This window comes from Centruroides sculpturatus, unplaced genomic scaffold, assembly GCF_000671375.1.
Source record: "Centruroides sculpturatus isolate CEXI.00-Female unplaced genomic scaffold, Cexi_2.0 scaffold57, whole genome shotgun sequence".
NCBI classification, from domain to species: domain Eukaryota; kingdom Metazoa; phylum Arthropoda; class Arachnida; order Scorpiones; family Buthidae; genus Centruroides; species Centruroides sculpturatus.
Window position 1 is genome coordinate 1,260,713 of NW_019384382.1, and position 21,535 is coordinate 1,282,247.

At 31.3% G+C, this 21,535-nt stretch overlaps 1 protein-coding gene across 3 annotated transcripts in view; it reads right to left on the reverse strand.

Moving 5' to 3' along the window:
- Window positions 1-9,165: 9,165 nt before the first annotated feature.
- Window positions 9,166-21,535, reverse strand: part of LOC111617947 (stimulator of interferon genes protein-like) — a 22,339-nt gene continuing 9,969 nt past the window's right edge. For all 3 annotated transcript variants that reach the window (XM_023359346.1, XM_023359344.1, XM_023359345.1), the window contains exons 6-9: window positions 17,020-17,140; window positions 10,957-11,174; window positions 10,694-10,883; window positions 9,166-10,626 (exon numbers count right to left, since the gene is read on the reverse strand). In XM_023359346.1, coding sequence (XP_023215114.1) covers window positions 10,544-10,626; window positions 10,694-10,883; window positions 10,957-11,174; window positions 17,020-17,140 — 612 coding nt within the window. In that variant the 3' untranslated portion in view covers window positions 9,166-10,543. The remainder of the gene's footprint in view (window positions 10,627-10,693; window positions 10,884-10,956; window positions 11,175-17,019; window positions 17,141-21,535) is intronic.

Sequence of the window (21,535 nt, forward strand, 5' to 3'; positions counted from 1 at the left end):
GAATTAGAATATTTTTGGAAAAAAATTTTAATGTTTAGAAATTAAAATCGAATTTTACAAAATTTCTGAAATGACGTAATGGTTTTTCTCAGACAAATAATCAATGAAGTCATTATACAGTATAATGCATATGATAAAGTATATGACGTCACAGGTGCAATGTTAAATCTCGCAATTTTGAGATTTCGCGTTTTTAAATGAAACCTAGTGACTTTTTGAAACCGAAACCTCCGAATTTTCAGGTCTTTAAAATATCTGCTATTTACGCAGAGATATTTCGTTATCATTTCTCTTTTCAGAATTTTATATAAATTTGAGAGACTCGGTGGAAAAGTCGCATATTCAAACTCGACAAAATTATGATAAAACTCAGTTATTTTGAATAATTACACTGGAATGCGTATACAGATAGTATTTACAGAGTTAATTAGATTAGCCAAATGGCACAAATTTACTAGCACATTGGCACAGGGTCGCTAGATTCGCTCTTTTGGGAGCTAATTCGCGTCAAGAAATCTGTTTGGCACTTTAGCTCTTTTTTAAATGATTGGACTGCAATTTGAAAAAAATCGTAGACCTATAAATTCCCACTGCTGTCCATCCGTCTTTCCTTAATCTCGAGAACAGAGTTAGATAGATGAAAAACGTGATATGGAAAGCTTACGGGCAGGAGACCCCGATTAACTGCATAAAAACTTCTGATACAAATCGGAAGCCATGTTAATTCAAAAATTTTCCCTTTAAGGTGTATTCAGTGGTGATATTCAGCGGGTTCGCACAGGTTCGGCCGAACCCGTTGTTAACATTTTCAAAGTTTTCCGAACCTTGTTAAACACATGTAACATTTCTCAATGGTTTGATTCTTTTAAAAATATTAAAATATACGTATTATACTCTGTAACACTACTAAACTAGAGCCTTCCGATGCACCATTTGAGCGAAAAAAAAAATTGTTAAGGAAAAATTTTCTGTTAGCGAACCCTTTGTTAAATATTTCGAATGTCATCACTGGGTGTATTGTTCATTTTGGAATTCTTTTAGTGCACCATGTTGTCATATTCTTATGATAAGAAAATATAATAATTTGGACATATTTTCAAAAATTGCTTTTATGCAAGATATATTATTTCAATTGAAGATGCACTAAGTATGGATACAGATGACGTAAATGTAGACATCAATGATCATATTGAAGATTAAACTTTTACTGATGATTTTGATTGTCCCAACAAAATATTATCGGATAGGGAAAAATTTAATACAGCACTGGCGATAACTAAAAATATTGCAGATATTTTGTCTAATTATGGAACGCAAACCTTCAATAAATATGTAGAGGAATTAAAAGTAATAGAAAGCAATGCAAGAAATGGAATTTCTCTTTTTGAACATGAAAACAGTGGGCTTAGTACAATTGAACGAAAAGAATCTGAAGAACAAATTTGGTCTAATAACGAGCCCTGTTCAAATCAATCAAATAAAAACTTAAAATTCGAAACTAAAATTAAATCCAAAGAACATCCAAAGAAAAAGACTAAGCAAACCACTTTTTACAAAAAAAAAATTAAAATACTGAATAAAAAATAATATATTTATTTTAATTTATTGGAATACCTACCAATCTACTTTAAATTTCATTACCTATATTTCACTGATTTAATGATACTTCATAGTTTATTGATTACTTTATTGAACAACATTGTAACTGAACTTTAATAAATTAAAACTATAATTATTTATAATTTTGTAGTTATTATCAAAATATTAATTGTAATAATAGGGCATACAGTCAGTATCTGGCCAGAATAAAGGAACATACAGTCAGTATGTATAAATAGCCAATTGCATATACATACTGTATGTATAAATAGCCACGTCCTATATTTTAAATGAAATAAATTAAAAATATGATTAAAAATTGCAGCCTGCATTGTGACAATGTCACCATAAATAATTGCTTGTTTACATTTTGTTGTTTTGCAGGTGTGAAATTCAGAAAAACACTGTCTTTCTGGAAGCAGCATAAAGAAAATTTGCATTTTACATCATACTTTTTATTCTTCCCCTGTAATCTTCTCTGCATCTCTGCATTTTTTAATGATACAGCATTTTATTGTATAATGTTGATAATAAATTAAGAAAAAAAATAGAATATAATAAATTAGAAAAAAGTTTATCAAGTATAAATGAGTTTTTAATGATGTTTTTAACTGGTATCATATGAATATGTTTATAAATCTCAATACCTAACAAATATTTTACATAAGCATTGATTTTGCTCCTCTGTCATGTAATCAATTGTAAGTTTTTCGTTCAAGCTTCCCATTCAAATGTTTGCATATTACCTGCATATTACAGAATTTTCAGGGTTTTGCGACAAACTGTGATATAATAAAATGTTCTCTCTCTGCAAGATCTTTGTGCAGCAACCCATGTTCTCAGATGTGTTGTTTCTTAGTAGAAACTATGAGACTGTGCAGACAGATCATAGGTGAAATAATACAATATGAAAAGGAAATAATGAAACAAAGTATACATTTCTTATTACAAGTACAGTACATTTTATCAAGTAACTAAACAAAAAGTTATAATGTAACTAATACCATTAAATTCTACAGATACTTCTTATTTTGTGAACAATTTTAAACATGGAATTTTTAAAAATAACCATGGCTCTTTGATGATAGTGTCTCCATTTCATTATTTTGATGGTCTCAGTTAAAAAGTGGCTGTAGAATTTAGTGGTGCGATGTATTAGTCATATTGAACATTATAACTCTTCATTTAGTTACTTGATAAAATATGCATAAGCCATCCCAAATATAAAGCAATTTGATTAAGTTTATTGTTTTGTTCCTATTACAAGTACACTTTCAGACATTTGACAGATGTTCAAAGTGTCCATCCTGAACCTCAATCATTGGAAACACTCATTGTGCACAATACATTTCCAATTGGGGTATTTCTCTCATATTTACTCAACACAGAGTTACATGTTAAAACAGACTATTCATCATCAGATTTCCAAGGAGCATTTCTGCATGAAAGGAGTAATCCACCTATGGACAGATCATTCACTTCCAAAGGGTTATGGTGGACAGATCACAAAACTTTCTGGAGAGTCCTCAAGTCCAAAACCCTTGCCAGATTGCACTTTTGATATTGTTGAGAGTAAATAAATTAATCTCCAAAATTTATTTCTGGAATGGCAAACTTCTGAATTAATATTGGTGACAAAAGAATAAGTAGATACTATCAATAGATTACATTCATTATGGTTGTGGCCAGGTGATGAGGGATGGAGCCAACAAAAATGGAACAGACCACCACCTGGATTCAATTCTTGTCTCAAAGCAATAGGCTGACACCTTAACTGCCTCAGCCATCTAGTATCAATATGATTTTGACTGTTGAAATTCAAAATAAATTTCTGAGTGAAAATATGTATATTTTCAGTAAGAGTAAGTTTCCTTCTCTATATTTACTAAGAGAAGGAGTTGAAGTTTAAATATTTAAACTTCAACACTGATAGGGAGCAAATATGGCTTCCTATCAGTGGCATTACTATAGGGATATTGGAAATGAGGACCACACTAGATGACCAAAAGTACTCTCCATAAAATATGTTTTTCTATGAAAATTCAATAGATAAAATAAAAATCTTAATTTTATATTTTTTAATGTAATTTATTACCCAATTAGAAATAAATTATACATGTTTTTTTTGTTTTCACTATATTATACTCATTTTTCAAATCAGGCAAGCTTTAGCTAGTAATTTCAATAAATATTACTTTAATTAATTAAATATCAAAATGTTTCATTTATATTTTATTTTTAAATCACTATTCATCATTCAAGACATCAAAGTTAAATTTGTAATTTTGCTGTTATGTAGTTGTGTAGAGTTATTTCATTTGGAGTTTGTAGTCAGGTTTTTGCTATGAGAAGGAGTCCATGAGCATAATAAATTTGGGAACCATTGGTCTAGACCAGGGATGGCGAACCTTTTTATGTTTGCATGCCATATTGTAAGCATTTTAAAAATAAAAAACCATTTAACTATCCAGCATAATTCTTTAATAACATAAAAACGTTTTCAAACACATTGAGCATTCATCATCAGTTATTTCTCTAATTCGAAACGGGAAATTCTGATAAAATAACTGATGATGAACGCTCAATGCATTTGAAAATGTTTTTATGTTATTAAAGAATTATGCTGGATAGTTAAATGGTTTTTTATTTTTAAGTTGAATTCTCCAGTAAGCAAGTATACAATTATATTGTAAGCATACTTAGCTTTAAAGATGTTTATGCATGCCAAAGTTTCAGACTTTGAATAACGATATTTAAAGAAATTAAACGAATGCACTTTAATTAGATTGTAAAAAAGTAAAAAAGCTGATTAAAAAAAGGATGATCGGGTGATAAACCGAAAAGATGATACAGAAATCGTATGATACATTACGTGCCAGATGATTTCTCCTTACGTGCCACTTTGGGCACGCGTGCCATAGGTTTGCCATCCCTGGTCTAGACCAAACTCCATTTGTACATCATTTGTGTGTGTGTGTGTGTGTGTGGTAGTTTGTAAGAGATGATAAAGCTGATTCTGTATGGATGCATAAAGTTTCTTATTGTCCATGTATATATAAGGTGTGACAATGTGAACAATGTTGTTTTGTTGCATCTGATATTATAACCATATTGTGTTTTGTTCAATGTGTTAGATAACAGGTTAAGTGCAAGAAGACTCAAGGAATATCCTTTAAAAATTCCTCACTTGATGTATATTTGATTTGTTTTTATCTGGAGTGTTGTGAAGGTTAAGATGAAATGCTGTTCTCCAGTGGAGCATTGTAAAACAAATGAAACAATAGACGGAGATGGATTTTGTAGATGCAAAGTGTGTGGGACACTGTAAAATGCTTTTCTGTAATCAATTATGCCATTTTTATACTTGTGTTGCTTATGAACTTGCTGTAGGATAACAGAGTCAATAAGTAGTTATTCTTTGCAACCTTTGATTTCTACAGCAGCCTTTTTTTATTGTTCTGCAAAAATGTCGTGTTCATCAATAAGACTATATTTTGTTTGCAATGCCAGAGATAAGAATATTGAAAAGTGTTAGAAGACATGTAATTAATCTGTACTGTGCAATCTTTGATCTTTAGCATTGTTGTTTTTTGGTTTCATGTGGGTTATACCCTGCTGAGAAAATCTGGCATGTCTTGTGGATTGTTGATGATATGAGTTAAATGTTTAGCTAGTTCCTGGTGCAGGGATGTAAGTTTTTTGTACCAGAAATTGTGAATATTGTCTACACCATGTGTTGTCCAATCATGTACTTTCTGCATTGTGCTATGAATGTCTTATTCCTTTATTTCAACACAATTCATACTAGGTGTCCTGCATGTCTGCTCTCCTCTTTGATCCAACCTGCATCAGCATTGTGCATAACAGCATAACAGCAGTAGACCAAAGAAAAGACCAATAATTTGTGAGTTCTTCAGTTGGCATGCCATTGTGTTGGAAATCAGTAGTGCATTTGGTATTCATTTGTCTGTAGAAGAGTTTTTCATTGTATGTAACTAATTTATTTTGTTGTTTCCGTACAGAACAAATCTTTGATTTCAGTTGTCTTGCTTTGGCTGCAAGGTTTTGTTTGAGAATGTCAATATAATCTGTAATGTAAACATTGTGTTGTTCATGCTTTGTGTGTATTTTAATTTTTATGAAAAGTTTTTTAGTTGTTTCATTAATTTAAGTGTTTTGTTGTTAGCATATTGTGTCAGCCTGTCTAGCTGCAGTCTAATATTGTTTATTTGTGTTTCTATTCTTCTTTGCAAAGCAGGTTTCTGAAGGGTTTTTGATAATTGCACTTCTGTCTTTAGTTTTAGTCCATGGTAGTTCACTACTGTGACTGTATCCAAATAAACTAGTGTGTGAATATATGAGAGTGTAAAAATAGAATGAGTGCAATATGGTAATATGTAAGTGTTCACATAGTGTAGAATTTTCCCTACCAGTTTAAAAGTGTTGATTTTGGTAATGTATGGTCATTGTATAAAGTCAATGCCTGTAAATTTTGTGAGTGTTTCCTGGAAAAGAAGAGTGATAGTATGAATTAAACCTGAACCTGTTTCAAGCAATGAAGAAGTATTGTCAGCATCAGTGAAAATAGTGATAGGTAGAAAACAGTATTGTCAATGCATGTATCTTGATCCTTAATTAAGGATTATGTGACCATTGTTGATGTAATTGTTCTGCAATTTGTTGTTGATATGTTCTAGTGTTGTTTGTGGTATAAGGTTATGTATAATTATTCTTTTTTGAACAACAACCTTTTTACAGTGACTGTGAGATGAGGATATTGTTGTGAAAGCAAGTGATGTAACTGTTGCCTGTATGCTGTCATGTCTTTTTTGAGTTTTGTGATGGTGTAGTAAGTACAGATGATAAACTTGTCTTTAGTTTTAGTCCATGGTTCTGATGTCCATTTCATCCATAAGTGTGGTTTACCCATCTCAGTGGTCTGTGGCTGGATTGTCTTAGAAACATCAAGATTAGTATAGTTTTCCAAAACTGGTGGGCACTGCAGTACAATACAATACTTGGACCAGTGCTGTTTTCACCACTGGTGGACAAGGGAGACTGAAATATTTTTTGAATGTGAGCCTCAGCCTAACTCACAAACACAGATCTTGTTAACCCAGGTGATGTCTAAACTGATATTACACTTGGATTGTGTTATCACCATGGTTAGATCACCACAGATGTGGGTTCAATCACTCTTGGCTTCATTTCTCCCCACACATCTCACTGGCATGGCTCACCTTATCAGGAGCAGATACTCCAGCCAGCATAGTTCTGTGGTTCATCAGCATTATTGAGCTCTCTCACCAGAGCAAGGTTGTTATTATTTTAAATATACTTGTAGTTAGTTAACAACAAAAGCATTTTTTTATGCCCAGTTTACATTTATTAATATATACTATCTACAATGCTAAAACTATGGTAATTTCTTTCTGAACTACCTAATGCTTTCTGATCAGAAATACCATTATCATCATATAACAATAAAAAATGCATATATATTTTAAATTTTACAACTAAAATACAATTTAAAAAATATAATACTTGTATGCTGTGCATATAATTTTAATTTTGTTAATTGTTTGTTTTACAGTCATTAATTAATATACAAGAATGATGATTTATAAGTAATGTGAGCCACCGAGGAGATCAGAAGTTGTTGGTGCTCCTCCTTTCCAGCAACAGGTCAATGACCTATTTTCTTGTCAAGGATGATGTTACGTTCTGTTATGTGTTACGCAAGTGGAGGAGAGTCAGAGAGGTTCGACAGTAAGACATTGGCCCAGTCGAGTAAAGACTCCATTTATAACAAAACAAGAGTTTATTTAAATCAACTAACAAAATTAAAAGATACAAGGTTATTCATACACTATCCTGCTAATTTGCGGAGGAGAGAGGGAGTTTACAATAATGCTTTCATACCTCTTAGACAATATCGGTGAGATATTTCTCTCTAAGATCTTCTCAACAATGGTTTGGGTTGTAGCACAAGGTCCTATGGTTGGTGTCATAAGGTCTGGTGGTGGAAAAGACAATGTCAACTTCGACATTTCGACTCCTAATCAGTGACTCCCCCTGAAGGGGAAGGAAAAGTGGCTTTTATAACATTGTGGTGGGAGAATTCGTCATGTGATCAACTATTGTTTATAACTAAGGTTGTTTTAACAGATGTGGAGGTTAAAGGTGGTCCCAAGAAAAAAAAAAAAAAAACGTTGGACTTTAAACGTAAACGTTAAATCTTGCAGCAGAAGAAGACAATTATTAGATGGTTGAATGTTTACATTAACGGGGAGAGTTAGATATTTGATATCATGATATAAGTGAGATACTTGATTCCATTTTTTTTTCTGACAATGGGTTTTTCCCGGTAAGATAATAAATTTGTTTATAATATGTCAAAATATTAGGAGGAAAGTGAAAAATGGGGTTGCACACGGGTTGGATCTCACAGTAATATTAGTGCATATAAAAAAACATCTAAAGATTCTGTATGATCTGGTATAAAAAAAATATCTATGAGGTGATATCAACCCTAGTAATGCTGCTTCCTTTGTAACCTATCTAGGAGATGACAACTGATAAATTATCACTTACTAGATATTTTACTGTTTGTCTATATTTTGTTAAGTCATTGTTGTCTCTTTGGGAATTTTAATGTGTTTCTATGGAGTAACAAATTTAAATCCAGTCTTTAAACACAAAAAAACATGAATACAAATTAAACGTTATTGAGCAAATTACTTTTATTTACATATTATTTTACAAAATTAAAATTCTGTTATAAAATTAACTTAACAAACTATAAAATTTAATTATACATACATATATATATACAGCATGTAGTAACATTTAATATATTAAACATTACTAAAATAAATATAAACAACTAGCTGCAAGGACCTGCTTCGCTGGTCAAAAAGTAACGATAGTGAAGATTAAGATAATTACATTATAGCCAATCTTACCTGTTTTCACAGAATGCAAGAACTAGGTCCCCCATTTCCAGACTAATTAGAGAATTTTTATATCCAGTCAAACAAACTATTTTCAATTTGATCAATTTTCTGGAACGTTTACAATCGTTCTATAATCGAACCAATTTGAATTTAAATTCGAATACAAATTCGAAAATTTTTAAAATCGAAATAGAAAATCTTCCACTTTCAACCACTTTCAAGCCCATATCTCCCGCCCCCTTATAGCTATCGAGACGCAACCACCATAGTGCATGAATGGAGACTTGGGGCTACTACCACATACAAACACCATTCATGTGCAATGTGTAGTTTTGGCTGAAAAGTGAAATATAGGGACACACACGTCCATTTATATATATATATATATATATATATATAGATAGATATAAAATTGTACTTTGACTACACAGAAAAATAAACAAATTAAATGGTTAATAACATTTTTAACAACTTCAGAATTGGGTTTTAGGTTTTAATTTATTACATTTAAATATTAAACAATCTAAACTTTTAAAGTAAAATTAAATATATGTTTCAAATTAAGATACTAGAACAAAATATACCAAAAAATATATTATTTCTAAAATTTATATCATCACTATTATTAAAATTAAATAAATAATACTATACTTTTTGATTTTTTGTTTAATAATTTACAATTTTATGGAAGTTGTATGACTTTCATTGGTGTTGGTATAATAGTACTCAAGCTATTCCTTGTTTGTTGATTTTGTTTATAATCTTTTAATCACAACCTACTATAATAATATTTTTATTCTTTCAATAAATAAATATTGTGAACTCTTCCAATATGTAAGCTGTAAATTATGTATAAGTGTTTATTGGGTTACAATTTTCAAATTGCAGACCTATAAATTCCCACCAGCATCCATCTGTCCTTCCTTAATCTCAAGAAAAGAGTTAGTTAGATGAAAGTTGAGACCAGATAGAAAGAGCTTAGGAGGCCTTGATTAACTGTATACGAACTTCTGGTTTGGACCAGAAGTCATGTCATTTCAATTCAAAAATTTTCTTCAGAATGGAGTTAACAGATGTCCAGCATGACTCTATTGTTAATCACTCGACAGTGAGGAATGGATATATCTGTCCAGGGTGATTGTGTGGCAATGGTGAAAGACAGATATATCTGTTAAATTCTTTTGGGGGTATCGCCAAAAACTAGCAAAAAACTACCGCGAAAAAAAATTCACATAAAAAATGAATTATGTAACAATAAAAAAAGACTTTTCTTTACTAGACATAACTGTTTACAAAATCTTTTTCCGAAACGGTGATGAGAAAAAAAAAACATGGAAAAATACTTTAAAAATTTCCCATGTTTATTCTCCACTACTTTAGGATAGCACCATACCTGACTATCCCACTGTTGAAAAGTTAACAGGAAAAGCATGATATACAGGAATATGACACTACTAATCGAGAGCATATATTTTAAATTGAATATAAATTAAAAATTGCAGCATTGTGACAATGTCACAATAAATACTTGTTCATGTATATTAAAGTGTTGCTACTGAAAAAATGTGAATGGTATGATTTATTATGAAAATGTAAAACTTTTTCATTTTTCTCTTTCCATGCTGTGAAATCATTAGGGTTTTTTTTCCATACCCACCATGGGTTTGACTAGGCCTACAATGGGGAGACCTTTTGGAGCAGGATGGGGCCTGATATATCCAAAATACACTGTCTTTGAAAAATTTCTGGGGAATTTCTCTCCTGGGTTTGATCCCACCTTATTTCTTTCACCATTCAGCCATCAAATTTTGCATTAGAAACATTCTAAATTGCAGATGTATTAGCCAATGTATTATATTCTAATGGCAAAGAATCTAAATATGATCTACATTGGGTTGAAAGTACTGGTATTAATACATTATATGCTGATAGTGACATGTTTCTTCATATAATTAGGAACATTTTCAAAAATGTCTCCAATAAATATATTAACCAGCTGCTCGTGCTGTTTGTAGTTCATCATCTTTAATTGATAAAAGAATAAGTTCAGATAAAGATAAATCTTCCTCATCTAAAAAATGTAAATAGTTCATTTAGCATGTAAGATTTTATCACATAAAAACAAGAAATATAATTACCATTATATGAGATAAGCAAGCAATTATTCACACAATCCATATCATTATTAATTAAATGCTGTAAAGTTTTTTGGAATAAAATATGTTGCTCTCTCCTTGTGTCTGCATTGAGGTTATATTTGACTCCTATATAAGACATCTGATGAAAAGTATTTATTGGAGGAGCATACTCAGCTACAAATCGAATACCCTATAACATTTTTTTAATGTTAAATTATAAATTACTTAAAATTCAAATTTAAAAATTAGATAATAAACATTACCTCATTTATCACATAAACTGTATTTTTATACTTTCTCTGATTTCCACATACATCAATTTTAAGTGTACGCAATTTACGTGCCCAATGTATATTTGGTGTACATTTCACATTTGTCAGTGTATCAAATGTTTTACAGCTTTTTGGTAATAATATGATAAGTTTTGAAAAAATTTTAACTCCTTGTTTTTGTTCATATTCTTTTAATCTTTCCTCCCAACCTGCAAAAATAATAACAATAATAAAATAATAGAGAGGTTGCAGCCGATGTTTTCATCGGCTGCAACCTCTCTATTATTTTATTATACGTAAGTTTTTTAGATGTTTTCATCGCAAAAACATGAATGTCAGATGTTCAGCACCACCTTCCTGTAAGTTTAGAAGTTTGACAATAGCATTTGAAACATCAGTGAAATCATGCCATTGTCAAACTTCTATACTTACAGGAAGGAGGCGCTAAACGTCCAACATTCATGTTTTTGTGATGAAAACGTCAGCCACATCCTCTCTAATAATAGTCAGAAACGACAACAACACTAAAGACCATTCACACATCTTTCAATACTTAACAAAATACTTCATGCATCATAAAATGTGCCATCACATAGAATGACAACATTCTCAAAGGTAAACAAAAAGGCTGTCATAAAATCATATAGGATGCAAAGAACACTACTCATAGAATCAGTCATTTTACGACAAGCACAAACAACACTGAAGCCTAATTGTAGTGTCTGTAGATTATAGAAAGGCATTTGACAGTATCCCACACTCATGATTAAAGCATACTTTACCTACATAATTCTAAAAGTGTGAAGAGTTTTGGATATATTGTTTTCTAAAACAAAATGAAACACTGGAGAACCACAGTTTTTTCCTCAGAATTCACAACATGCATTAAAACAAACCAAATACACATTAGGTGAGGCATTTTCCAGGGAATCTTTGGTTTTATATGGCCTTAAACCCTCTATCCAATAGGTATACATATACAACACTAATACAGATACATGAAATACAACAGAACAAAACAATACACATCTCATCTTGGACAATATAAAACTCTACACATCCATATATCAGTGGAATGCCATCGTTGGAAGTGGTGGAAGTGCCAGTTCCCTTGTATTTTCTAAAAAATAAATACATATTGTGCAATTATTTTCATATTTTAATGTATTTTGGATTAATTAAAATTAATATTTTATTATAACTGCATTATATATCTTATTACAAATTTCTATATTACAGATGAGAAAAATGATAAGATTGCTATTGTATGCCAATGGCATATTGTATTGCCAATGGAATCTCTGTATTGTCAAATACGGGACAGCTTCTGGGGCAAAAATATTTGAACAGTGTAAAGCAGCCAGATTATAGGCATTTGCACATGCACTTTACAGAACACCAACCTCAGGCAGTTTAGCTGGTGGAAGCTACACACCAAAATGCTTCCAATGATTCTATCCAGGACCAGTTCTGGGCTGTTAGCCGCCTGTCTGCTAGATATTTGGCCGCCCTCGCCCCATTATGTGAATCGTGAGTAGATTTATAACTTAACCTAACCAATAGGAGTTTACTAATATGTTTTTATGATAATTCTGTATAGTTGAAAGGAGTTTTAAAAAAATCCATTAAAATAAAGAATCTTCAAATACCAGATTAATATAAAAATATAAAAATAATCACTTAACAAAACCAATAACCGGTATTAAATAATTGTAAAATGAACTGCAAACGTTTTTGGTTCCTTCCCTAGGACCTTTCTCAAGCAGCGATTCGTCTTTAGAATAAATATGAACAAAGACCAGTAAATTGCGACATTCGAAAAATTATTCTTCCGAACAACATTTCAAAAGGTCATAGGGAAGGAACCGAATTGCCGCTTGAGAAAGGTCCTAGGGAAGGAACCAAAAACGTTTGCAGTTCATTTTACAATTATTTAATACCGGTTATTGGTTTTGTTAAGTGGTTATTTTTATATCCATTAAAATATTTGATATTTTTATTCTGCTCTCCCTTCTTATATTACTTATAGATTTCAATGTTAAACTAGTGATATTATGATTTAGTATGTCCCATCTGTAAGGGGATGTAGAAAAAAAGGTGTACAATTCTTGTACAATGTTAAAAAATTTACTGTTACTTTGGCAGCATCATTTACAACAAAATTTATTAATGAATGTAGTTGTAAATTTTTTTTGTACCTTGTGCGAGTTGCACAAGGTACAAAAAAAAAAAGCTCTAGAATTTATATTCCTTAAATTTATGTATCCATTATAAAAATTTGTCTTTCCATTTCTTTCCCAAGACTAAAAATGTTCAAGTTCAAAATAACCGGTTTCAACTTATTTCTACTTAACAAGTAGTTAATACTTGTTAAGTAGAATAGTTAATACTTGTTATTTCTACTTTACAAGTATGTAAATATTTAAATTTGAAATATGTCATTAACAAGTAGTTATATGCGAGATCCAGAATTTTTGTGACGGAAATCCCGCTCTTTTATTAACAAAAATGTTAATTAATTAAACTTTCGTTTATGTAACGCCCTAGAAGAAAAAACCGATTTTTAGCTGGGATTGTGTAAACTTTCCAGTCATAACTAGCAACATCCATTGTTCTTTGCAGAACAGGCATCTCATCTTGCAAGAAGGTTTACAGTTAGCATCTAAATGTCATCATTTGTTTTAGATCCCTGGAACACCTATAACCTTTAACTCATGAACATCTGATCACGTGGTGGAAATTTCCCACTAAAACCTATAAAAGACCGTTCTTACCCCCTCTCGGGGGAGTCTACGAACGAACGCAGGACTAATGACATCGTGCCGATCTTCCGAACCCGCCGAATTCCGATCTCCGATGAACCTCGAATAAAATCATCACAAAAGTCGCAAACTTTTTAAATTTGTGCTCTGTGGATAATAGATTTGAACATTTAAGCGCCTCCCTGGAGTAAACAGATAAAGGAATTCCAAAAAGAGGTATGAAAGCGGAAAACTCTCTCTCTCGAGCATATTAGGCGGAATTTTAGGCAGAAAATAGGCGCTATTTGTGAATTTGTGTAGTCTTTGATTAATTCGCTTGTTTTAATAAATTGTTATTTTATTTGTTATAAATATGGTAGACTCCTTTACTCGATCACGTCCTTCACCTTATCGTCGACCCCAAATTCTCTCCATCCACTCACCTGACATTTGAGAGTCAATTAGCCATCCTGACAAGTGAACAGGAGACTTACGCCCCCCCCCCCGTATTCACATATAATTAAAAGATTATGAAATTAGAGACATAAATAAAACCCTGCTGAGAGCTGAAATTTTACTTAAAAGCTTAACTGAACTAATTCCTAGCCAACTACAGTGGGGACTGATTTCTTTGTAATATTAGATGTAATAAAGACAGCAATTTTTCCAGTTCAATGAGAGTGACCGAAAAGTTGTAAATTTTGGAAATTTCCATGGACACCACCTGGTCATAAAACAAAAGCTTTTATTTAAGAAAAATTCTGGCTTTTTTATCATGGTTTTATTTATGTCCCCAATTCCCTAATCACTTGATTATTTAACTACATCTTAAGTAGAAATAAGTCGAAACCGGTTACTTTGTACTAGAATATTTGTAGTCTTGGGAAAAAAGTGGAAAGACAAATTTTTATGACAAATGGATACATAAATTGTAAATTTAAGGAATATAAATTCTAGAGGTTTTTGTATCTTGTGCATCTCATTCATTAAATTTAGTTGTAAATGATGGTACCAAAGTAACAGTAAATTTTTTAACATTGTACAAGAATTGTACACGTTTTTCCTACATCCTCTTAAAGATGAGACATACGAAATTGTAATATCACTGGTTTAACGTTGAAATCCATAAGTAATATAAGATGGGAGAGCAGAATAAAAATATCAAATATTTTAATGGATTTTTTTAAAACTCTTGTCAACTATACAGAATTACCATAAAAACATATTAGTAAACTCCTATTGGTTGGGTTAAGTTATAAATCTATTCACGATTCACATAATTGGGTGAGGGTGGCCAAATATCTAGCAAGCAGGCAGCTAACAGCTCAGAACCGGTCCTGGATAGAATCATTGGAAGCATTATACGTGTGCAGCTTCCACCAGCTAAACTGGGTGAGGTTGGTGCTCTGTAAAATGATTGCGCAAATGAGTATAATCTGGCTGTTTGGAAGCTGACAATGCAGCGCTTCCATTCCGCCACTAATATTCGAATATACAATAGCAATCTTATCATTTTTTTCACATGTAGTATAGAAATTTGTAATAAGATACATAATGCGGTTATAATAAAATATTAATTTTAATTATATGAAAATAATCACACAATATGTATTTATTTTTTAGAAAATACAAGGGAAGTGGTGCTTACACCGCCTCCATTGACGGCACACCACTGGCCTAGACCAGCGATTCCCAACCTGTGGTACGCTTATCCCTAGGGGTACGCAATAGGTTGTTTAGGGGTACAGAAAAAAGTTAGTTATTATGGCAGAAAAAATAATATATTATGTATCACAAACTAATAGTATTAAAAAATTATTAGATAAAAAATGTTCCTTGCAACAATCACAACTTTATTATACATTTTTTCTTTTAGGTTTTTTTTCTTTAATTTAAAGTTACAATATGTAAAATTAACAATACGGTTACTCACTAAATTTCTTAAGTGAGGGGTACAATCTAGAGATAGAGATATGACATGTCACGGGGTACAATCTAGAGATATGACATGTCACGGGGTACGCTAATGAAAAAAGGTTGGGAACCACTGGCCTTGACCATCACTGATGTGCAATTAACTTATTGCCCCTGAAAGTCAACTTCTTACAGAAACACAGCTTCCCTATCATCAAATGTCATGGCATGCCACTGCCATATAAGCATAGCTGAAAATCATCTGTTAGAAGTTACACACACTTATTCCAATGACATTTGATGTAGACAAATGCAGAACACTTCAGAAAGAAAAAAAATCCTGAAAGGTGATTTTGTACTTGGAGACATCATTTAATCCATGGACGAGAGCAAGTATTTAGGATTCCATCAAGCGAAACTCACAAAACATAAATAAATAAAACAAAGACTAACAAAAGAATACAACAGCAGATTAAACTCAATACTGACTTAACACAGCTGAATGCAAAACACACATTTAAAGTTATCAACACATATGGTCATCTTGTACTGATGTATTCATTGGACATACATAAAAATAGAACAATTCCAAAGGAAAACACAAACAATACAAGCAAACACAACAAACATCATCCTAAGTCATTCATAGAAAGACTGACTCTTCCCTGTAAAGAAAGATGAGACTCACAGATATTTTAAACTACACTACAAACACTGAAACTTAAGTTTTTTACTTCAGAAAAGTTACACAAAGTATAACTCTTGCAGATAAAAACAGTGTACCATTAAACTAACAATACTGGCCTGGATATAACACAATACACAAAATGCACAGACACTATTAGGCAGTCTTGAGAGCTCCATGGTAGGCACCTCAATGACCTCAGTAACATATTGAAGGATCTTTGAAATCTTTCAAAATGATATTTTATTATACTCAACTCTTGTTCTAGTGTTTATTTTTAAGAAGTCCCAAGAAAAATAAATAAATTATTCTGTGTATTAAATAAAATAATGTTTAATGTTTCAGAAATTACATATATAAGGCACTAAATGATTCAAAGTATCAAAGACACTGGAATGCTAATTTCTAAATATTTAACAAACTGCTCTCAAGAAATAAAATTTAGTGCAATGAAAATACTATATGAAAAATTCTGAACTTAGGTTCAGAATTTTTCATATAGTATTTTCATTCAGACTTTAATTTTAGGATATAATTTAAACTATTTATTTGCACATATTCATGACAAAGATTCTAACAAAAACTTATTATGTTTTATTGTGTAATTGATTAAAATTTGCATGATGTAAACATGATTTTATAAAGCATTTTAATATAATATCAATTATTATACTTCATAATGTACTCAATCATAGCATAAAAAAAGTAACTCACTTTGTTCTTTTTGTGACATTAACACTTTCAAGTATCCATGGAAATAAGCTTGTGCAGCTCCGCATCCAATATTAATATCATTATTTTCTAATATTGTACTAAATTCTATTTTATTAGGTTGCTAAAAATAAAAATAATTTAAGAATTTTAAAAATTTTTGAATGTTATCAAATTACAGTAGAGCATCGATTATCCGACCCCTGATTAACTGTCACATCAGTTAACTGACCATTCTAGTTGGCAAATTCAAATGTCCACTAGTGATGTGGTGCTACAATATTTGGCTATGTCTTGGCTACTTTAATAGTATTTTTACGTGTTTTAGCTGGCAACATGGCTCGACCATGAAAGGGAGCCAGTATTTAAACGAGGCTTAATTTTCTAATTTTTAACGATACAATAGTGACGATTATTATTTAAAAAAAATTTTTGTTAAGCTTAACATCGATGAAAATTCAACGCAAAGTAGGTTAATAGCGATATACTAATATACTAATTACGTGGGATATACTAATATACTATACTAATAATGTATTTTTTCATATCTTTCGATTATCCGTTTTTTCAGTTATCTGACCAACCCCAGTCCCCAATTGAGTCGGATAATCGATGCTCTACTGTAAAATATATGAACAATTGATTTTTTATTAAATGAAATACAAATAATTTTAAATGTATCAATAGTTTGTTTTTCTTATTGTTTTAATAGGCAAGGTTAATATTACATTACAAAATAAAATAAAAAAATTGTGCTCAATTGGTATTCATGAAATAAAGCCCATGCAATAGCAAACATTTCAATTCTATTGCAAACTAGCTGTACCCGGCCACACATTGCTGTGGCTCAAAATGTATCTTTTATAAATGTATAACACTCCTTGTGAGAGGAAATTTTGAAAAATCCCTTCTTAGTGTACATTCTCTTGATGTACCCTATAAAACACAATCAAAACTGCAAAAAACTGCATCTAAAATAGTATAATAGAAGTCAAATTCTTCACGGTAAGTTTTTATTTTGTCCCTCTCCCCCACGGGGGGATTTCGACATCTATATAATATACAAGTTTGGACACGTGCATTGCATATCTCGCCGACCACCCAGCTGTGCTGCACAGTTACCTAACTCATATATGTACGCGTCTTGCTCCTTGCCACCCACTGACACCAAAAATATAACACTTACCTAGATGATATCTTTTAATTTATATGAATGTTTAACGAAATAATATATAGCCTATGTCCATCCTGAAGGTCCATTCTAAATATTGGTGAAAGAATTTTTGAAATCAGATGAGTAGTTTCGGAGATTACCTCCTACATCCAAACTTACAAACTTTACCTCTTTATAATATTAAGTATAGATGAACATAAAAAATGCATAAGAATAAAAAAAAGAGACATTAGAAATTATCTATCCTCTAAGATTTTCGTTTTTTCTTTTTTAGCTCAATAGCGTTTAAAATAAAAGTGAAAGATTTTTGAAAATCTTCAGAAAAAAACATTTGAAACAGTTAATACAAATAGTGAGAAATAAGTGTCATAAATACTTAAAATCAAATATAACCCTGGATAAAACACTATCATTATCAAATTAATAACTGTAATTAAACTACAATATATATATAAGGCCCAGACATTTTTAAGATTGCAAATACTTCTAGAAGTTATATAAGACAAACTTCTATGTTATGGGAAATGACTATGTACTTTGCATTCAGGCAAAAGTCCTTTTGCTTCTGCATGTAGATTTTGAATTTTTCCCTAGTCCAAAAAAATCAAAATTTATATTATAGACAGAAGACAAAGGATTTGTGTCTAAAGGCAAAATATATAGAGTCACTTCCATAGCATGGAATTACTGTATATCATGTATAACTTCTAGAAGTATTTATCTGATAAATGTCCAGGCCTTGTAAAGTACCTATACTATAATTTTAATTAGTTACTTATTTGATAACGATAGTGTTTTATCCTGGATTATATTTGATTTTATGTATTTATATTCCTCATTACTTCTATAAACTGTTTCGAAGTTTTAATTTGAATATTATCTTGGAATGTTTTTCAATTTTCAAATATGTGCATTTCCTGAAGATTTTCAGAAATTTTTAGATTTTTTAACATTAGACTTTCAGAAATCTTCCAGTTCTGGTGTTGAACTTTTTAAATTTTGGCAAATAAAGTAAAACATCATTTAGACATAATGATGTTTAAAATCTCATTTTCTGTAACAATATTAATAATGATCAGCCTACTTTTGATCTGAACAATAGCAATGATCTTTTGTGAAAGGTCCATTAAGAATAATACGATGAAATTTTTCATAAGCTTTCTTCAATATGCCCTAAAACCTTCAATATAGACCATCCTTGCATATAAGCTGCAAAATCCAAAGTTGTAAAGGAAAGTTAACTTTTTTGTGGTTAAGCTGCTCTTGTATACAGACAGTGACCTATAGCCAAGATATTAAGTAAAACTCCAAAATAAAAACCAATATGAAAGGAAAAGCATCAGGAATAATATTGCCAAATGAACTGCCAGATATTTACTAGGCATTATTCAAGGCTAATTTAATAATTAGCTATAAAGCAATTTGGTTTTAGGTAGGTAACCACCTACCGTGTTTCCCCGAAAATAAGACCTAGCACAGGTTTTGCCAAATTGCGAAATATAAGACCTCCCCCTGAAAGTAAGACCTAGCAAAGTTTTTTAGTCTTAACAGTCATCAACAGATGGTTGAAAGTGGCCATTGGCTTTTTGAAAGTACAGCCACTGATTGGTCAGCAGACAATCATGCCACATGGCATGATTTGCATAAGACTATGGCTTGGAAATCACAGATTTGCATAACGTTACAACATCGGGCTCATTGACCAATTAGGGCTAAGTTGAAGCGAGAGTGGGAAGACCACTCCAGCACGGGAACTTCGTAAGTTCAGTTCAACACAACCGGATAAACGTCACTCTCGTTTAAGTTAGACTTGGGGATTTTTTGTTCAACAATAAATGTGAATTCTTCTTTATGGTAAAATAAGACATCCCATGAAAATAAGACCTAGTGCATCTTTGAGAGCAAAAATTAATATAAGACACTGTCTTATTTTTGGGGAAACAGGGTACCTATAGCCAAACTGCTTTATTACAAGGTAAATAACTTGAAATTCTCTCATCCTACAAAGAAAAAATCATTGAATCAAAAATGTTAGACTTCAAAAGGGCCACAAGATTGGCTATCAGTCTTGTAATAGATGGCACTAGAATCAGTGAAAATGGGGTTAACTTGATTTTCTTAAATGAGAATTCCCACTTTTTATTACATATTGTGATTCTACATCAAAAATAAACCTTTATCTAAAACATTTTTTCAAAATATGCACTAATCAGAACTTATGAATGTTTAAAGTTTCATTTGGCTGTTACATTATACACATGTGAATTTGTGGATGTCCGTGAATGTCATTGAAAAAAAGGAAGAAAAATACTAAAAAAGTCATTAGGAAAAACTATTATATTTGGTGGAATTATTTTTTTTTTTTCAAATAATGATCAAATAGTTCTGTACTAGTTCATTATTTGAACTAGTATAGAACTAGTATCACAGCAGGTTAAAGTCATCAAGCTTGTAATAAAGAGAATATGTTTATCTTGATTCCACCAAATAATAATAGCTTTCTTATAACTTTTTAGTATTTTTCTTCCTTTTTTCAGTGAAATCCACAGATTCATGCTTGCAGTGCCGGCCCGAGGTAAGTTTTAGGATGGAGCGAGATCCTATTATGGCGCCCCCTTGGTTGCCCCTAATTTATACCAGTGATGCATGCAAGCAGGGCCGTGCCGTAGATTTCCTCAGTGTGATGCAAGTCTTTGAAATGCCGCCCCTTAAATTTTTTTCTCTAAAATACCTTCGGTTGTGATTTAAAAAAACTGCACAAATTGTACGAATACTATTTTTACTTTAAAAATAAAAATTACTTTAAAATAATAATATCAAGTATCAACTACAAGAATCTACTAGAGTTTTACCCTTCTAACTTTAACTTTACCAAAATTCGTTAATTAGGGAATCGTAATCTAGAGTGGCAGCCAATGTAGATTCAATAGAAATTAATGATAAATTTGTTTTGTTTGGCTTATTGAACTTCTTAAGTAGCGTTTTATTAATCTTAATTTGGAAAAACTTTCCATTTTAGTGGGGGACGTCATGAAAATGCACACTAAAAAGGATTTTTGGAAATTTCAACCCCCCTCGAGGGAAGAGGAGGAGAGAGTCAATTTTAGTCGGTATAAAGTGTAAATAATAAACAAAGAAAGTAAATAGTGACATATATAGTATACATTTTGGCAATTAATAAATATTTTAATAATTTCCATCTTTTGGGCAACCCAAAAACAATAAATAGAAAATTCGAAATATTGAATTGGAAATATATAACAAGTTTTTTTTTAGATTTTAGAATTTAAAATCTACCATATAATTCAAGTAAAGCAAGCAAGTAAGTTAATTCTCCATTATAGT